Genomic DNA, 13,839 nt, shown 5'->3' on the forward strand with positions numbered 1-13,839 from the left:
CGTAAACCAGTTCAGATCTGCTACTAAACTGTTACTCGATGATCTTAGTTCTTCCGTACTGTGTCGCTTCGTTTGGTCAAATAATGAGCGTTGCGGTAGACTTCTTTTCTGCCCTCTGTCTATGCTGCTGATTTATTTATATACAATTTTTTAAGAAATATAATTATTATCATAGTAACGTAAAACATATAGTGTTAAAATGAACAATAATGCGAACTCAGTCGCTATTTACATTTAAATGGCTAAGAGTCATTTAGCGAAGTGGAGCGATGTGAAGAAAATTGTAGTAGAAAAATGTAGTCAATGATTTATAAAAATTTTAGTGTTTCGCGATATAGATTAAAATACATTTTAGTTTAAGTCTATCTATCATGTGTAATCTCAATATCTCGGTTGGTTTACTCTCAGGTATAATAATCACGACTTCTGTGGCAATGTCGCGATTCGTAACATTTATAGATTAGTGAGTGGCATGCCACCGGAGTTGGAATATTATATATTGCAATCTAGAAATGATTTCTTAGAATTAAAGTTCGAACCCTTGTTTTTCCCTTGATAGGGAAGCGAGAGAGCCAAATTTGCCTAAAATGAATTACGGCTTTACGATTGTCTTACAACAATTTATTTTTTATACTTACACCAAAAATAAAACCGTTTACTTCATCTTTAATTCCCTCATCGTCGATTCCTCCCAGTTTGATTTTAGTGGACAACATCAAATCTAACAATCTCATTCTTTTAGATTTATACTGATTCGAGTTTATGTCGGAATCAAAGGACTTGCTTCTCTCACTGATCACATTCGAAGAAAAATCGTTTAGAATCTTTAAAACATTTTGATGTCTTTTACCAGAAGAACTGAGTTTATATAGCCAAGGTATTAAGAACCAAGACCTAACTATTCGGTATATAAAATCTTCGCCGTAGTCGTGGACTGCTTGAACGTAGTCTTCACATTTAGGATCTTCTTGGAAATCTTGACCAAATGCTGTTTCTAAAAAGAAATACACAATAAAAATTTTAAAACACTGACTTTCTTCTCAAGCCATATCTTTATAAGTGACAGATAAAAGTTTTTGTAGAATAATGTCAATTCTTTAGCTCCCCTCATTACCAGATTAAACTATTTAATTTATTTAAGTAAACAACCCTTATTTTATATATTCAGTAAAATACAATTGTGATAATATAGATGTTTCAATTAGATCTTTACTCTTAGAGAGTCCTAACATTCTTTTTTAAGCCAATTTTTCATTGTGACTTCTAAACTCTCAATTCTAACTTACTTAGCTGTGACACAGTATATAAGTTTTTTATTACGGAGTTTATGTGATAAATAACGGATTCAATGAATGTTCAATTTAAAGGCTAAAAGTGGATTAAGTGTCCTGATAAACGTGCTAAAGATACAAAGAAATCATAAAAATCATCAATATAGTCTCAAATTAATTTTACCAGAAATTTAGATGATCCAAGGCAGAATTTACAAAACAGTCATCAGACCAATACATACGCGGCAGAAACAAGACCTGACACAGAGAGAACAAAAAGGATGTTAGAAACAGCAGAGATAAAAACACTTAGAAAAATTGATGGTAAGACACTATAGGACAGAGCTAGAAGTACAGATATACGACGTAGAAGCAAGGTGGAGAACATCAAAAACTAGGTAAGAAATAGAAGAGTAGAATGTGGAAAATGGGGCGGCCAATAGAGCCTGATACACTGCGACCTTTGCAGATCTATTTTGTTTCCCCCTTATTTTAAAGCACTTTATCTAGCTTGGTCCTCTTAATGAGACTCAACAGCCTTGATAGTGGCCTTTTCATGTAGCCTGGTGCTTCCGGTTTTTCCTCTCCGAGTTCTAGAAACCGCATTCGTGCGAGACCTTCGCAATGGCACAGAACGTGTAGAGCGGTTTCCTCTTCTTCCAGACAGAAACGACAGGTGTCCTCTTTTGTCAGGCCTATGAGACTCAAGTGTCTATTGAGTCTACAGTGCCCAGTGAGCAGACCCACTATCATTCTGACAGTCCTGCGTCTGTGCGAAAGTAAATTTAGCCGAATGTCCTTTGATGAACTGTTTGGCCTGCCTCTGTCCTGGTGAGTTGTTCCACCACTCAAGAGACTTCTGTTGCACCCATTTGTGTATGGCTGCCCTTTTTATCGTATTTGCGATTCCAAAGAAGGGTTCCGGACCAACCAGTGGCGTAGATGCGCCTTCTCGGGCCAATTCATCGGCCTTCTCGTTGCCACGATGACCCTTATGTCCCGGCATCCAGGCAAGTGTCAACCTGTTTTGACTTCCCACCTGAGAGAGGACATCCAAACAGTTCCATACCAGCCATGAATCGACCTGTACCGAACTGAGAGCCTTTAGAGCCGCTTGACTATCCGAATAGATAACGATGGAGTCGTTATCTACATTTCGGCCGATTAGTTCCATAGCGCACCTGTGTATAGCAGCTAATTCGGCTTGAAATACGGTCGCGTATGTTCCTAGACATACCCGGACTTCGGTCCTTGGTTTTATGCCATATATTCCAGCCCCCGTACCTGTATCCGTTTTGGAGCCGTCCGTATACCATATTGAGTTTGCTGTTAGCGGCGAACCAGTTTCCCAGTCCTCTCTTTTACAGTACAGATATACGACGTAGATGCAAGGTGGAGAACATCAAAAACTAGGTAAGAAATAGAAGAGTAGAATGAAACGATCATGTAAGCCGAATGACAACAAATAGAGTAGTAAAGACGGCAAGAGACGGTTTCCCAAAAGGAAGACGATCAGTGGGAAGACCACGCAAACGATGGAATGACATCTTACTAGAGGCACATTGAAAAACAGACAAAAGTCATGTCTGTATAAAAAGAAGAAGAAGAAGGAGAAGAAGGCTTAGTGTCACAGTTAAAAAGCCTCTTCTTCTTCTTCTTCTTTGAGTACCGTGCCCAAGTTTTAGGCGTGGATAGCTTCCATGACGATTTGCCGATATCATTCTCGATCTTGCGCGGCATCTAATAATTCATCTGCTTTTAAGCCATGACGAAGGTTTTGGAGCCATGAGTATTTCTTCCTACCAATTCCTCTTTTTCCGTAGATCTTTCCGTTGAGTATCAACTGCATTATCCTGTATCTGCTTCCTCTCAATATATGCCCCAGATATTCGAGTTTTCTGTTTTTTATCATCTTTATTAAGTCGCCTTCACCTTGACCTACTCTGTTCAAGACTTCTCTGTTTGAAATGTATTGAACCCATGATATTCTGAGTATTCTACGATATAACCACATCTCGAAGGCTTCTAATTTGTTCATCATGTTAACCTTCATAATCCAGGTTTCACGTCCATACATCCATACAGGATACACAGCATTTTTGGAAGTTAATTCTTAGCTGTAAGTTCAGCTGAGAATTGCTCAGAATAGATCTAAGTTTCATAAATGCTCCTCTTGCAATTTCTATACGAGTTTTAATTTCTTCATCCGGATTTAGTGTCTCGTTTATCCAACATCCTGGGTATTTAAAACGGTTAATTTTTGTTATCGGTTCATTATTGGCAATTAGTTGTATAGCGCCGAGGTCTTGTTTACTAACCACAAGTAACTTTGTCTTTGTTGTATTTATGCTTAGTCCGTTATTAGAGCATTCTATAGTAACTCGATCTATTAGAAATTGAAGATCTTCGATACTTTCAGCCATGATCGCGGTGTCATCTGAATATCTGATGTTGTTAATAGTTTCTCCCCCGATTCGAACTTCACATTGCGCTTCCAAGGCTTCGTTAAAAATTATTTCTGAGTAAACGTTAAACAAAGTTAGGGACAACACACAATCCTGTCTAAGACCTATTTGAACACAAATGATGTCTGTTTCTTTGCCATCTACCAGAATAGACTCTTCTTGATTCCAATTTATCACCTCTACACATCGTCTCGTAAAAATCAGAATGGTAATTACATTTTACAGACCAGTAAGTACAAAATTCTGTCTTCAAATAGTTGTTGGTAAGAATAGTCATATTGTGTTCAGGGAGATCTATTGTACAAGGTACATAAATATGATTTTTCTATACCGGTAAAATAATTGTACGTTTTAGTTTTCTAAATCCTACAACAATATTTTTTTAGTCTAGAGTAAATAAGAGTCAGACCAGGTTTTTATTTTACGTAGATCAGAAGTTATAATTACACGAAGAGTTGCAATATTTAAGTTTCTCCATGTAATATCGGTATCATCAGCAAGAAGAAAAATTTTTCCATCGATTTTTAAGTTAGTGATGTCATTTATGAAGATAAGAAAAAGTAGAGGACCCAATACTGAACCTTGTGGTACTCCACATACAATGCTTTTGTAACTAGAGTCAGTATCATTTGCTCTAACTAGTTGTTTTCTATTTCCCAAGTAAGATTGGAACCAATTCAAAGAAATACCTCGAATTCCGTAGAAATGTACTTTTTTTATCAAAATGTGATTTACACAATCAGAAGCTTTGGAAGAGTCACAAAAAACAGTGGCAGTGTAAAAATTATTATTATTTTTTATTTTTTTTTTATTCGAATCTACTCTGTATGAGTACGAGAAACAAATTCGTTAGGATTTCTGCCTAGATGAATAGACATGTCGTGGAATGCAAATTTTAGATTCCCCATGTCTCTTTTAACATCTTTATCATCGTCTGGTCATGCCTTGCAATTTTTAGAAGGCTCCAGATTAAAGCAGAAATCTGAATTTGTTTCGAAACTATCTTACCGATTTTTCTATCAGATGTCGCTATTGCGTCCATAACGAAGCCATGTTATTGTTGCTTCTAATAAGACAAAGAAGATTATTTTTCACGTTAAGAACGGCTATGAATAACTATTCTGATGAGACTTATTAAGTCGAAATACGTATCAATAGATACATAGACGCTTTGAACGTGAAATCAAATCTTTTCTGTCTTTTTCATCGTAAAAATTATTGTTTAGTGCTTGATAGACCTCATGTAGTACAGAAAACTTAGCATCACTGGTACATTTATTAAATAAAAAGCCGAACTGACTTTATAAGATGTTATTTTCAACGAGAAAGGACATAAGTTGAGCTTTTATAAGTCTCTCAATCATTTTAAATATGACCGGTAGAAAGGCAATAGGTCTATAGTTGCAGACATTCGATTTTTCACCACCCTTATGAAGAAGAATAATAATGGCTGCCTTTAGGCACACATTAATTAGTGAGACCTGGATTTCCAACACATTTTTTGGGAGATTTAAGAAAATTTTTATGGATAGTCTATCAGTACTACAGGAAAATTTGCTTTTGATACTATTAATTGTTTGGATCAGTTCAGATTTATCAACTATTCTTATAAATAATGAATTTGAGACCTTTTTTGCATTGGTCAGATAGGAAATAGGATCTTGTTGTGGCAAAATAGTTGACATTTTTATAGGTTCCCAGACGATTTTGATAGTATATTTTTTAAGCTGTTTTGATAAGTTTTAGATAGGTACTAAATTTTTGGATGTACAGTAATGATCGCATACTCTTGGCTGATATGCGGATATTTTCGGTAGTCCAGGGTTTGTGATGTTTTGACTAGTTGTGAAACTGTGATTAATTGTAATTAAAGAAAATACCTTATTGAAATTACAGGCAAGCCTATGTAAAAAATAATTTTAATTTAGTCCACGTCCACAGAAGAAAAGTGCCACTCACAAGTAAGCACAAATTTTGGAATTTACAAAAGTTCTGAGCGGAAAAAATCCGACCTAAACGTTGGGTTTTCGAGAATGGTTTGTTGAGAGTGCTAAACTTGGTATATACTGCTTCATGATCAGATAGTCCTGCATTAATAATTGTAGAGCGTACATTAAGGGGTGAGAAATCTGAGACAATATAATTAATTGTGGTAGACGTTGTTTTAGTAATTTTTGTAGGAGAATTAACGTGCATTATGAAACAATACGATTTGAGTATATTGTCCTAGGATAATTGGGTAGCACAAGCAACAGCGTAATATTCAAGTCATTGCATAGAATTTTTCAGCTTTTATTGGGCAGGTCATCTAACAAATGTAGCAGGTTCTATAAAAATAGTTCCGTGGAAATAACAGTTTATTTTCTTGTTTTGTAATTTTTTAAAAAAATTTTTAAATTAATCTTTCAACGATCTTAAATAAATGGATACTTACCTCCAATTGAAAATAAAGTAAATCTGGTAATTGGATCCACTACATCGATATATGGTTTATCACAGTTTCCTTTGAAATATTGGACAAGGTGTTTCGTTTCTTTGTTAAAAATATGTAGAAAATCTTCTAATATTTTAAAATGAAAGGCAGGAGTCAATAATTTTCGTCTTTTATGCCACATCTTACCTGAAAATGTAAATTGTTATCATGATGTTTTTTTATTTGTTGACGGAAAAGATTTCTTTTTACTTTTAGAACTTCTGTACCAGTCGCTCTGATGATTCCTGCTAGGATGAAATACGTATAAGCAAATATACAGGGGCACTATACGGGAAATCAAATCTTAACTGTCTTTTTTTATTATTTGGGTTTACTCTTTATGAGTATAAGAAACCAATTCGCCAAGGATTTTTGCTTAGATAAGGAGATATGTTGTGGAATGCAACTTTTAGATTCTCCATATCTCCCTTATATCTTTTAGCAGCTTCTGTTCTGCCTTGAAATTTATAGAAGGTACAGATTAAAGCAAAAATCTGAATTTTTTGTTTCGTTAATAGAAATCTTTTGATTTCTGCTTTCGTGATTAAATTTTTTTTAGATTTGAAGAAACATTGATTTAATTCCCTTATCAAAATAAAACAAATATAAAAATCTACTAGTTCAAAACAAACCAGTTACTGGTTTGTTTCTAAACAACTAAAGATTTACTAACCTAATAACTTAATAAATACTTAATAATAAAAATGTAGCTATTACAGTAGAGAAAGTTAGATACGCACTATCCAGAATAAAGAATAGTCGATCCTCAGGTCCTGGAAATATTCCCGTTGAGTTACTAAAAGCAGAACGCCTGTTTCTATGAAACAGAATAACGTAGCTAATGCAAAACTCCTGCTAACAAATACAGATTTTATTGGAATGGAAAACAGAAAAGGAAGGTATAAGAAGATCAATTATTATCAAGGTTTTAGTGTAAATATTACAATAGGTCAACTTTTCTGTATTTAATGGTTTAGACAGATTGAAGATCAAAGCGATTTTACACCAGATAGTTCCTATGTGGACAACTTATTAATGTTACAACTTCTTCTTCTTCTTTTTCAGCTTTAAGTAAACTAACTTTGGACATAGGCCTCCCCAAATCAATCCAGTGTTTTCTATTTTGCGCCACTTGCTTCCAGTTGTATCCTCCGATCTTCTTAATGTCATCAGCCCATATCATTTATGATCTTCCTGTGCTTCTCTTTCCTAACTATACATTTCGTGTTTCCATCATTTATCCTTCAGCCGAGCATTGTGTCCTGCGAAGCTCCATTTTAATTTGCCAGTATGTTCTCCTGCGTCTTCTACTTTGGTTTTGCTTCTAATCCATTTGTTTGTTTTTTTGTCTATAAGTCTCACCCCGAGAATTGATCTTTTCATCGCTCTTTGTGCCTTTACTATTTTATCCATATTAAACTTGGTGAGTGTCCACGTCTGTGAACCATACTTGAGTATAGAGAGGATACACTGATTGTAAATTCTTGTTTTCAAATATTGTTCTATTTTAGTGCATTTCAAGATTCAACTCAGTTTTCCACATCCTGCCCACGTTAATCTTATTCTTCTGGTAATTTCGGCAGTTTGATTTTCTTTGTTAACTTTTAATATATGTCCCAGGTAGATGTATTCGCTTACTGTTTCTAAATTTATGTCGTTCAACGTAATTCCCCAAATGGTCGGTTATTTGTCATTATTTTTGTTTTTTCCAAGTTCATCTTAAGATTTACTTTTTCCTAAGCTTGAAATAGTTGCGTCATCATGGTCTGTAGTTCTTCGAAACTTGTAGCGAATATTACAATGTCATCAGCGTATCTCAAATGACTCAGTTTTCTTCCATTAACTTTTATTCCTTTATCTACTCAGTTAATGGCTTTGAACACATCTTCCAGTCCAAGTGTGAATAGCTTTGGTGAGATAACATCTTCCCGGCGAACTCCTCTGTTGATTGGTATAGCTTTGGTTTTCGCATCTCTTTGTATTTTCATTGTAGCTTTCTTGTAAATCTTTGTAGCTCTTCCTATTGCCCAAAGTTCTATGAAGTCGAATGCCTTTTTATAATCAACGAAGCCAATTTATAAGTTCAACTGATATTGTTTGGCTTTCTCTATTAGCGTTCTGATTGTAAGAAGATGATCCGCTATACTGTAACCCTTTCGCAATCCTGCCTGCTCTACCGGTTGATAGCTATCGAGCTTCGACGTTAACCTGTTAGTTATTACTCTCATAAACAGTTTGTACATTTGGGATAGCAGGGAGACTGGCCTATAGTTCTTCAGATCTCCCCTGTTTCCTTTTTTGAAGAGAAGTATGGTCACACTTTCATTCCAATCATCTGGGATATCTCTGTGAAGATATTCGTTGAAAAAAATTTTCAATTCTTCGAGAATAATTTCACTCCCCTCTTTTAACATTCCTATAAGTATTCTATCTGGGCCCGAAGCCTTATTGTTCTTTAGTTGTGCCATAGCTTGTTTTATTTCGAAGGATTCTATGTTAGGGAGTATTTCTGAGTTGACATTCGTTATCTTTCTCTTAAAATCTTCCTTTGCAGTGTTATCTGGGTTTTTGTTTGAGGAATATAAATCACGGTAAAATATTTAAGTAACTTTTAGGATTTCGTCCCTTTCTCTTATTTCTTTTTTATCTTTATCCTTCAATGAGATTATTATAGGCTTTCCTAAGTTTGATCTAAAGCATTTCAGGCCTCGATTTATTTCTATTATTTTTTCTACCTTGTCTTTATTGTATATCCTTAAGTATTCCTTTACTTCCTTTTTTATTTATTTATTTAACTCTTTGTGTCTTTAACTCGGTTTTTCCGATGCTTTCCTTCGCTTAGAAATGTGGGTCTCTTTTCCATCAACCGTTTTGTTCCATCACTTATTCAGTCTTCTTTATTTTTCGTTTTCTTTGCACCAGTCAGTCCTGCTTTCAAAAGCCTTCGTTGCATTTCTTTATTAATCTGATTACAATAATTATGTGGCCTGTTTCTACTGGTTTTCGTCTATTTAACAAGAATGATTGCTCTTAAAAGGCGATGATCACTTCCAGTTGTGAATCGATTGAGAGCAGTTATATCTTCAAAAATGTTTTGTTCCTACACAAAAAGTAATCGATCTAGTTTTTCTTTCTTTTTGCGAGATATCCACGTCCATTTTCGGTTCGCTGGTTTCTTGAAGCGTGTGTTTATGGCATATAAAGTTTGTTGTTCTAAGAAGTTATATAATTTTTCTCCTCTTTCATTTCGTGTGCCATAACCATGCATCCCTATTTTGGTTTCAGTATTTTCTTCTTTTTACCTAATTTTGCGTTAAAATCTCCCATAATGATGGCATACCTTGTATTATTTTCTTCTAATGCTGTAATCAAAATTTTCGTAGAATATTTCAACTACCTCTTCCTGATGTATTGTTGTGGGAGCATACACTTGTATAACCTTGATCTTGGTTTTATTATCTAGGTCTATTATAATATAAGTTACTCTATCAGAAACGCTTCTATATGTAGAAATGTGGAAATTTCTACATTTCTACATTTCTACATTAATTTTATAACAAATAACAAAAAAGTTTATAGATGCAAAAAATGCATTTCTAGACCTACAAAAAGGCACGAAAATGTTCCAAGATGCTTCTATTATCGTAACTCAGTAAAACTGTGATATGTAGGACAAAATCAACTACTAATTTGTGCAATTATATGTTGGTTTTTAAACAAATATTAAGATTAAATGACAAAACTCACCATTACTCGTTAAAACTCCAACTCCAATCCAGTCTTCGAGCATTCGATAAAATATACTTTTCTGGTTATGTTTCGAGTTCGACAAAACAAGCTACAAACAAAATAGGTTTTCACAATCATTAAAAGAATACTTAAAAACTTACCTGTATATCCTCTGGAGTAATCAAGTTAACGATAGCGAACCCAAAGGCATATTTCTTATACATGGGAAAGTATGTATTACACAGGTCTCTGTCTCTTTGAAAAACTCGCTCTAAAATTAGATAATTGTTTAGTTAACACCTGTTTGTTACTGTTTCTGTAAGATTTAGATAGAGGTGGCCAAAAGAGATAAATCTCCAGGCATTGAAACACTATCAGGAGAAATACTGCAGTCACCAGGCGACAGAGGGTTAAATATCATCCATTCTATCTGTGTCGCTATTTGGAATTCGGGAAAATGGACATCTGATTGGTGTAGCTAAATTTATATTCCACTACACAAAAAGGGAGTTACTACGCGATGTGAAAACGACTGTACATGGTCACTTATAACACATACCAGCAAAATCTTGTTGCATATCATCAAAAATAAATTAAAAATTGACCTACATTATCAAATACCACAGAAACAAGCGAGGTTTGTATAGGGAAAAGGTACACGTGAGCCTAAACCTAAAAGAAAACTCATTAAAAAAGTCGAGATAATTTTAAGTACCGATGATAATATGCTCCGTTGACTACTAGAAGGCATGCGGTTGTGAAATCTGGATAAATCTTTGGTCCGTTTTAATAGAAACACGTATTACTATAACTAGATTAATTAGAGTGACTGATATCAGAATTTTCCTGGATCAAACAAAAGCCCAGTAAGAGTATTTCAAGAAAATCAAATTACAGTTAAATGATATGATTAAAAAAGGTGATAACTCTAAAACAATCAAATTCATTAATAATAAGCCTACAATAGTCCAGAAAGACATAAATGTATCTCAAAAAAAAAAAATAAATATTGATGTTTTGTTAAACAAAATGGACCAAACCAAGTCTGCTGTATTATTGTCCTAAAATAATAGTAGTTAGCGAAGCTCGAGTGTTATTGAAGATTCTGAAATTGCTTTGTGTGGGTATAAGATGATACGCTGCAATTCATCTAAACGATCTACAGTGTATGTTTTACTATAATGGGATAAATTATAAATGGATAAATGGAATAGAATTCAAGATAAATGTTTTGTTCTATATGTTCAGTGTGCTACCGCTAAAACTTTTGTTAAAAAAAGATAATTTTTGGTGTAAATTTATTAAAGTAGATATTGGTTCTTACAAGATTGTTTTGGGTGGCTATATCATTCACCTTCTAGTTCTAATGCAGTATTTTTAGAAAACTTATAGCACATTTTTGATGAATTATTTAAAAGTAATGTTAATAGTTATTTAACCAACAAGTGTATTAATAAGGGCGATTAACAATTGAGATATTTTAACGCGTGAGCAAAGCGAGCGCGTTAATGTTTGAGATTGTTAATCGCCATTTTAATTCACGAGTTCGTTACAAAACTCTTCCGTCGGCCGTACTTTTCAGAAATAAAGATATCTTAGTTTAAATATTTATTTACTTAACGATAAACAACAATTTTTTCAAATGTATTGGAATATTCTTCGACATTGAAAGAGCCTTTGATACAGCTTGGCGCCACCGTATCATCAGATTACTGTACGATTTAGAAATCAAAGGACATTGCCTTGCATTTATAAAAAACTTCTTATATAAAAGATATATCCAAGTTAGAGTAAATGGTAATTTGTCGTCAAAAGTGGAATTGGAAAATGGAATTCCTCAGGGATCTGTTATAAGTCCTACGCTATTTATAATTGCCATAAATGATGTTCTACGAAATTTAAAACTTCCACTTTAATTAATTAATTAATTAATTAATGCACTTTAAAGGCCGCTTGTATGCTGACGATCTCGTAATATTTGGTCAATGCAAAAACTTAAACAACCTCTCACAACTTGCACAGGGTTTCTTGTTAGATATTGACAAATGGTCAAAGAAAACTGGATTTATCTTTTCAACAACTAAAACTAAATATATAGTATTTTCTAAAAACAAAGTCAGTACACCAATCTCATTATATCTATACAACCAATCGCTACAACAAAAAGATTCGCTAAAATTGCTAGGAGTTACTTTTGACAGAAAGTTGAATTGGAAAGAACATATCAATAATCTAGCATGTAAATGTTACAGAAGATTAAATTTACTAAAAATTCTAGCACACAAGAATTGGGGTTCAGACAGGAGTACATTGCTAATTATATACAGAACTATGATACGATCACAGCTAGACTACGCGGCTATAGCTTACGACTCGAAATCAGTACTTAAAAAGCTCGATACTATTCATAACACAGCACTCAGAATATGCCTGGGAGCCTTTTGTACAACACCGATTGAAAGTTTACTTTGCGAAGCAAATGAATTGTCGTTAAATGATAGAAGAGCTTACCTTAGTCTAACATATGCAACAAAAATTAAAGATAATGCAAAAAATCCTGTCTATAGAAATACTTTTACCGATAATTACCCAAACCTTAATGCAAATCACCGTTCTAATAAACCTTTCTATAAAAGAATAAAAGACCATTTGCATCTGTTTGATATTGTCATACCTGAATGTCTTCCATACACATATGATCATAATCCACCTTGGATTCAAAACATACCATCATGTAACTTACGTCATTTGATAAAAACTCCACTAATCCTGATCTAATTATTTCTCATTTTAGAAAAATCATTAGTCGTTATAAAAATCATACCCAGATATACACTGATGGTTCAAAATCATCCGAAGGTGTGGGAGCGTCTGTAGTAACTCCAGAGAAGGTTCTTAAATTCAAACTATCTAATGTTAGTACTATCTATACAGCTGAACTGTATGCTCTCTATCGCGCCATAGAACTAATCAATCTGACAACAAACTCCAAATATATTATCTTAACAGACTCACTTAGTGCCATACAAAGCATCCGACAACTGTATCCAAAAAACCCGCTTTTAAAAAAAATTAAAACAGTCCTTCTTCAGGCTTATATCAATCATAATGAGATAAATTTCATCTGGATCCCATCCCATATAGGAATAAAAGTCAACGAAACTGCTGACCATAGTGCGAAAGACGCGATAGTGAGTGACGTTTCCGAGATCGTAAACACATCAGTATCAACGGATATAAAAGCTTATATAAAAAAATCAATCTTAAGTGCGTGGAAAAATAAATGGAATGTGTCGAATTCAAAATTAAAACAAGTGAAACCCAGCATAGAGGCATGGAATGTGTTACCTAAGTCAAGAAGCCAAGAAATAATAGTAACGCGCCTCAGACTCGGACATACTAGGTTAACGCATGATTACTTAATTAAAAAGTGCGAACCGCCGCGATGTGAAACGTGTAATACGACACTAACAATAATGCACCTACTATGTGAATGTCCCCTCTACAATCAACAACGAAGCAATAACAAGATACCAGGAACACTAATAGAAGCTCTAGGTGCAGACTGTAACTTTAACAATACTCTGAATTTCTTGAAAGACATTAATAAGTACCACAATATTTAATAAACCAAATTGTATTGAAGTAATTGTACCTAATGTAATCCACTAATTTTTCGCGAATGGCCATTTGGTCGATGCGATTTTCTAAATAAAAAAAAACAATTTTTTCAGCGTCATTGACTTTATTCAAAATATCCTTAGTGGTAGTTTTATTATAGAAAACATTAATATTCGAAATGGTGCAATTACTGAAATTAAAGAAAGATATTGATAGATGATTATCTGCTGTATAGCATTTTGACAAATTTATATTTAAGTCTTCTTGGACCTCTGTAAAT

At 34.0% G+C, this 13,839-nt stretch overlaps 1 protein-coding gene across 1 annotated transcript in view; it reads right to left on the reverse strand.

The window, feature by feature from the left end:
* LOC140436506 (cytochrome P450 4C1-like) overlaps nt 1-13,839 on the reverse strand; it is a 49,969-nt gene that overhangs the window by 21,217 nt on the left and 14,913 nt on the right. The window contains exons 2-5 of the mRNA XM_072525380.1: nt 10,100-10,209; nt 9,957-10,047; nt 6,171-6,356; nt 639-994 (exon numbers count right to left, since the gene is read on the reverse strand). Coding sequence (XP_072381481.1) covers nt 639-994; nt 6,171-6,356; nt 9,957-10,047; nt 10,100-10,209 — 743 coding nt within the window. The remainder of the gene's footprint in view (nt 1-638; nt 995-6,170; nt 6,357-9,956; nt 10,048-10,099; nt 10,210-13,839) is intronic.

This window comes from Diabrotica undecimpunctata, chromosome 3, assembly GCF_040954645.1.
Source record: "Diabrotica undecimpunctata isolate CICGRU chromosome 3, icDiaUnde3, whole genome shotgun sequence".
NCBI lineage: Eukaryota > Metazoa > Arthropoda > Insecta > Coleoptera > Chrysomelidae > Diabrotica > Diabrotica undecimpunctata.